Source organism: Triticum urartu, unplaced genomic scaffold, assembly GCF_003073215.2.
Source record: "Triticum urartu cultivar G1812 unplaced genomic scaffold, Tu2.1 TuUngrouped_contig_6803, whole genome shotgun sequence".
Taxonomy (NCBI): Eukaryota; Viridiplantae; Streptophyta; class Magnoliopsida; order Poales; family Poaceae; genus Triticum; species Triticum urartu.
In genome coordinates, this window is record NW_024117594.1 from 1 (window position 1) to 6,171 (window position 6,171).

At 50.1% G+C, this 6,171-nt stretch overlaps 1 protein-coding gene across 1 annotated transcript; it reads left to right on the forward strand.

The window, feature by feature from the left end:
- The first annotated feature begins 946 nt into the window (after nt 1-946).
- Nucleotides 947-2,569, forward strand: LOC125531104 (GEM-like protein 4). The gene is made up of 3 exons (XM_048695512.1): nt 947-1,502; nt 1,624-1,692; nt 1,807-2,569. The coding sequence occupies exons 1-3, from the start codon at nt 1,325-1,327 to the stop codon at nt 2,265-2,267; spliced, it is 708 nt and encodes a 235-aa protein (XP_048551469.1). The 5' UTR covers nt 947-1,324; the 3' UTR covers nt 2,268-2,569.
- Nucleotides 2,570-6,171: the final 3,602 nt, after the last annotated feature.

The following is a 6,171-nucleotide window of genomic DNA, read 5'->3' on the forward strand; positions in this document are numbered from 1 at the left end:
CGTGCGTCCCGCACGTCCGCGCGCTGTCCGTTTCACCCCAAAACCGGCGCAAGTTTGGATCAGGGATGGGTCGAAAGCGGACACAAAGCGGACAAAAGTCCGTTTGCTCCCGCGCGCTGGGCCGCCTTTTTTGTCCCTTTTATTCCAAACGGATGGGGGCGGACAGAATAGGGTCGCGCGGTGGAGTTGGCCTTACATGCGGCGTTAGGTGAGGCTGCAGGCATGCTGACTCGGTGCTGCGTGGGGCTGACTCCGAACACGACGTGTAGATTTGTGGGTAGGGTTAGGGTAGCACGAGCGGAAACTTCGATGGGTGGGCAAGCTCGGCTTGGAAGAGTACCAACTGCCAAACTGTTGTTAGCTATGCCTAGGCTTTAGCGGCGTTCTGGTCGATCTTCAGTGAAATGGCTGTGAGTGAGTCATGTTTTCCCTGGTTCCACGTCGATGAATTGATGGATCGTGGTTGGGGGTCCATTGCGGCAGCGATCCCGGGAACAAACTCTTGCCGCCCTTGCGTTGGACCGTCAACAATCCTACAGACCTTGAGGATGTGTGCATATGCATGGTCCACGTGCATGCAGATATACGGTCTACATCTACGTGCATGCATGTTACTGATATTATGATACAGTAGCATACTGTCCGAGTGCAATGCACGATACGAAAGTCGTCTGCAGAGGCATGGCATCGATCCCTACAAGAAAACTGGTCCCTGCACTGCACATCGGGCCCGGCCCTTGTTGCCCCCGACACGGCGCCACCCGCCTTTACCTGCAATCCGGTGGGAGCGAGAATGTGCAGGCACATGGGGCGCTTCCTGGAAAGCGGCAGAGAACCCACCGCACGTAGCCATCTCGCCATGGCCATGCCCCGATCCCGTAGAGAAATCTCGAATCGCGCTTTCGGGCAAAATGAATATACCGCACCTGGCCCTCCCATGGAAACGGAAAGGGGGCAAGGCCGTCTCCAAGGGGCGCCAAAGCTCCGCCTCTCTCTGGCTAGGTTGGCCAGGCCGAATTAGCTATGGGATGACGCGGCCACGAACGTGGACGACCGCGCGCGCCTTTCTGATCCGCCGGTGACTCGGCCGGCCCGGCTGCTGACTCCGCATGCCCGCTGCCTTTGCCAAAAGGATCCACCACCGCGCGCGCGCGGCCGCCTATAAAAGCCCGGCCACCGCAGCGGCACTCCGGTACCAATCCCCGATACCTTACTCGCTAAGTTAACCCACCACCAACACCACCACCAGCGCAGCGCAACGCACGGCGGACCTAGCTAGTTGATCGATCGTTCTTCGTCGAGCTTTCTGCAGCAGTCAGCCAAGATGAAGTCCAGCAGCGGCGGCCATGTCGTGGGAGTCCCGGTGACCTCCAAGGCGTATGGGATTGAGGAGAAGGCGCCGTCGGCCAGGGACGGCCAGTCGTTCAGGAAGGCCGACGGCGATCACCTTGCTGTCTCCTTGACGAATCCTAGCCCCTACACGTCTTTCGGCTACAAGCACAGTAAGTCCCAATCATGCATGCATGCATGGCCATATTGTGCAATCGGACTTAATCCGATGCATGCATGCAAGAGCAAAGATGTTGAGGCTTATGCTAATTAAATTGTGTGTTGATTCTGCAGGCAGCAAGGGTCAGGTTGTCCACTGGGTGAGCAAGCTGAGCAGAAGGGCGCAAGGCTTCCGTGAGCATGGTAAGTAGCACGCACTCGATCGTGCATACATGTTTCTTCTGCAATCCAACGTCTGTTAAAACTTGATGCGTGAAAGGCGCTTGTATTCTGACCAACATTGTTCACCGTATGCAGTGACGCTGGGTCCCAAGATATCGGAGACCGTGAAGGGGAAGCTGAGCCTGGGGGCCAAGATCCTGCAGGCCGGCGGGATCGAGCGCGTGTTCCGGAAGGCCTTCACGGCCGAGAAGGGCGAGCGGCTGGTGAAGGCGCTGCAGTGCTACCTCTACACCACCGGCGGCCCCATCGCCGGCATGCTCTTCGTCTCCACCAAGCGGATCGCCTTCCGCAGCGACCGGCCCGTCACCGTCACCTCCCCCAGGGGCGACGTGGCGCGCGTCTCCTACAAGGTGGTCGTCCCGCTCAAGCGGATCGACAAGGTGCGGCCCAGCGAGAACGTCGACCGGCCGGAGGAGAAGTACATCCACGTCGCCACCGTCGACGGCTTCGAGTTCTGGTTCATGGGCTTCGTCAGCTACCAGAGGTCCTGCAAGTACATGCAGCAGGTCATCGGCGGCGTCGCGGAGCTGCAATGACTAGCCGGGCGGCGCGGTCCGCCGGAGGAAGACGTACGCGAGGCCCGCCGTTTGTTCCGTCGGCACGATGAGAAGTGGAGTTGTGGGCTGCTGCTGCTGCGCCATCTTTTGCTGTAGAGCAGTAGTAGTAGCCCTGGCTGGAATTGCTCGATCTTATTTCGGATCGGAGCAACTTGGATCCTTCCGCGTACGATTTGGATTGGCTTATGTTTTTCCAAGCGATTGCTTAATTTGTACTAGGATGGGCAAAGAAATTAACCGTGCTGCGTGTGAATGAATGGAAAGGCAGTTGTTCAAAATTACTATTCTTATCAATGATCTTAATTCTTAAGCAACCTAGACTTACCTCGGCTCAGCACACATTAACAACGAGCGTGCTCAATAGAACTCTAGCTGCCCTAACAAAAATGAACTCTAGATAGAATTAAATTTCAAAGTTGGCTGATAGTTGGCTTGTAATGATCTTGAGTCGATCTCAGACCTGTTTTAGAAAAATAAAAATACTACAAAAATCTCATGCATGATGATAATCATGATTATGTAAAATTTGGCAATTATGTGTGTTTCTGTGTAAAACGCAAAAAAAATCATGCCTATTAAAGATAATGATTTTTTTCTTTCGAAAACATAAGACAAATTATTCTTATTTTCATCCTCTGTCTCCAAGATAATGTACCTACTATTGTACTCGAGCTATGTAGTCAAAATAGAAATAGCTGGCCTTGCTCAAACTCGCCTAACTATTGAACCGAGATAAAAAGAAGCTCATACTCAACCAATTTTCTTTTGAGTCGGTCTTGAGTCAAGCAAATTATTTTTTTGCACTTGAGCAGTTCACGAGCCTCGGGCATTTCTTGCAACCCGTTTTGTCTCGACTGACGGTGTTGTGCTCGAAATTTTTTCTTTCACATGTTCGACTTCTTGTTCATGGGCTTCTCAAGCTGCCAGGTTTACTTGCACCATTTTTTTAGACCTACTTTTTTCACTCAATAAATCTGACCTGGCCAAACGGGCCGGCCCGTCACGGCACGGCCCAGCCCGTGCTAATCGTGCCTGGCCCGGCACGGCCCGCCATGGCACGTTTAATAGCCGGGCCGTGCTGTGCCGGCCCACGGGCGTGGCTCTCTGGCCCAGGCACAGCCTGATTATTAAACAGGGCTGCCCATGGCACGATTAGCACGCTAGCCCATCTAATTTTTATCGTGTTGGGCTGTATTTTAGGCCTATTGGGCTGTAATATCGGTGCTTTTAAATATTTGAAAGATCGTCTTTGGAGTAAGGTTCAGGGATGGATTGAACGCACTATCTCCTCTGCAGGGAAAGAAGTGTTGGTGAAATCTGTGGCACAGGGAGTCCCGGTTTTTTCTATGTCCTGCTTCAAGCTTCCGAGAGGTTTATGCCAACATCTGAACATGCTTATTAGAAAGTTTTGGTGGGGAAGTAAGGAAGGAAAACGGAAGCCTCACTGGGTCTCTTGGAAAACTATGACGCAGCCCAAGAGCATGGGGGGTTTGGGCTTCAAAGATTTCGAGCTCTTTAACTTAGCAATGTTGGCAAAACAAGCGTGGAGGCTGCTACAGAATCCTGCAACACTAAGTGCACGTATTTTGAAAAGTGTGTATTACCCAAACTCGGATATCCTGGGTGCTGAACTTGGGAACCACCCAAGCCAAGTGTGGCGGGCCATCATCGAAGGCAGGGACACACTACGTCAGGGGCTGATCAGACGGATTGGTAACGGAGAAACAACACATATCTGGAATCAAAACTGGTTGCCACGTGAAGGGATGTTCCGACCCTTGGGAACTATATCCCAAAATCCGCCCACCAAGGTGGCTGAGCTCATAACTGGATCGACGACATCATGGAACAGGCAACTAGTTCAAGAACATCTTATGCCAATAGATGCACAAGTTGTGCTAGCAATCCCTCTGTGCACCAGAAACATAAGTGACTTTTGGGCCTGGTACTACGAGAAACATGGAGAGTTCACTGTCAAGTCTGCGTATAAGATGCTTGTCGCAGCCAAATCAAGACGGGAAGCTTGGTTAGAAGGGTCGGCGGAACAATCTAACTCCATTGTAGAGGAGGGAGCGTGGAAGAGACTATGGAAGACGGAGGTTCCGGGTAAAATCTGTATGTTCTTATGGAGACTCTCAAAGCATTCCCTACCCACAAATGATGTCAGAGCACATAGACATATGGATGACACCGACCAATGCGGGCTCTGTGGTAATCGAGATTCGTGGCGACACTCCCTGCTTGAGTGCTCATCATCAAGGAGTGTTTGGGCGCTCATCGACGAGGACATCACACATAAAATAATAGGGAGCACGGAGCCAAGCGCAAGGCAGTGGCTGTTCACGCTCATACAAGTATTATCACATGATCAGTTCATTGTTGCAGCAGTCACACTGTGGTCTATCTGGCATGCCCGACGCAAAGCTATTCACGAGTCCATTTTTCAGAGCCCCCAATCTACATTCGGCTTTATTGGAAGGTTTATTGCAGAACTTGATACTATAAAAACCATGAAACCAGAACGAGTCGCTGCACCAGTGTCCGCTGCACCAGTTCAGAGAAGGCCGAAGAAACCTCCGCCAGGGTATTGCAAGATTCATGTAGATGCAGGAGTTGTGATAAGAAGAGGAGGATCTGCGGCAGCTGTTTGCAGAGATGGGGAGGGAAACTACATGGGTAGTTCGGCTCTAGTGATCGAGGGAGTGGAAGATCCTGCAACACTTGAGGCTATCGCGTGCCGGGAGGCGTTATCCCTTGCGGAAGATATGGATATCTAGTATTTTGTTATCGCCTCAGACTGCCAACAAGTCATTTCAGATATCAACAGGAAGTCACACGGGTCGTATGGAGCGATCATCGCGGAAATAAACCTTAGAGCGTCTTTCTTTCAATGTATTTTTTCCGTTGAGAGTCGTGCTGTTAATTATGAAGCACATAGTTTAGCCAAGTTCTCCCTCTCGAGAGGTCCGGGGCGCCATGTTTGGTTTGGTGCTCCTCACGACCAGAGATGTATCCCGCTTCATGTGGATTTTGCTGAATAAACTTGGTTTTTCCCCCTCAATATATATATTGAAAAAAATAAACGGGCCGTGTCGTGCAGGTCCGCGTGCCCAGTCTCCAGGCCCAGGCATAACCCATGGCGTGCCGCGTGCCGGGCCTAGCCCGTTTAGCTCGGGCCGTGCCGTGCCTGGGCTGTGCTGTTCTTGCGTGCTACCGGGCCGGCCCAGTTAGCACGGCCCGTTTGGCCAGCTATATCAATAATCATCTCACATGCTTGGGGCTGGAGGAAAAACCTTGAACGTCACTCATCCAAATAAATCTTATTTGACGAACATTGCATCAAATATTTGGGAAGCCGCATGGGAAGGAGGGGTGGGGGGTTCGGCTGGTTCTCTTGGATTTTTTTTCCTTTTGCTTTTCTTTTGGTTTCAGTTTGCATTTTCCTTCTTTTTCCTTTATTTCTCTGTTTACAGCTTTTTCCGTGTTATTCTATGATTCTAATTTCCTTTTTCTTTTCTTGTTTTACGTTTTTTTTATGCTTTTGTAAAGTATTTAAGATATGATGAACAATTATCAAACACATAATAAATACTTTTTAAATACATGATGCACATTTTTATAATACACATGATACAATTTTTAATACATGGTGAATATTTTCAATTTTTTAGAATACTCTTTTAAATATTTAAACTTGCTTTAACAATATTTAATATGAACATCATAGTATGTTTTACTATTCTTACTATGGCAACACATTTTTGAACTGGTAATCTATATGCATTTTTACGAAAGGGAATGGTTGTTTGCCCGACAATTTGCGGGCTCACTCAGCCATCCAGGTAAACCATAGACCATTGCAGTCTGCTGTGATACAAGAAAA

Coding starts and splice junctions, on each gene's coding strand:
- LOC125531104 (XM_048695512.1), top strand. CDS start 1,325: ATGAAGTCCAGCAGCGGCGGCCATGTCGTGGGAGTCCCGGTGACCTCC. Junction 1,503..1,623: donor GTCTTTCGGCTACAAGCACA/GTAAGTCCCAAT, acceptor TTGATTCTGCAG/GCAGCAAGGGTCAGGTTGTC. Junction 1,693..1,806: donor GCAAGGCTTCCGTGAGCATG/GTAAGTAGCACG, acceptor CACCGTATGCAG/TGACGCTGGGTCCCAAGATA.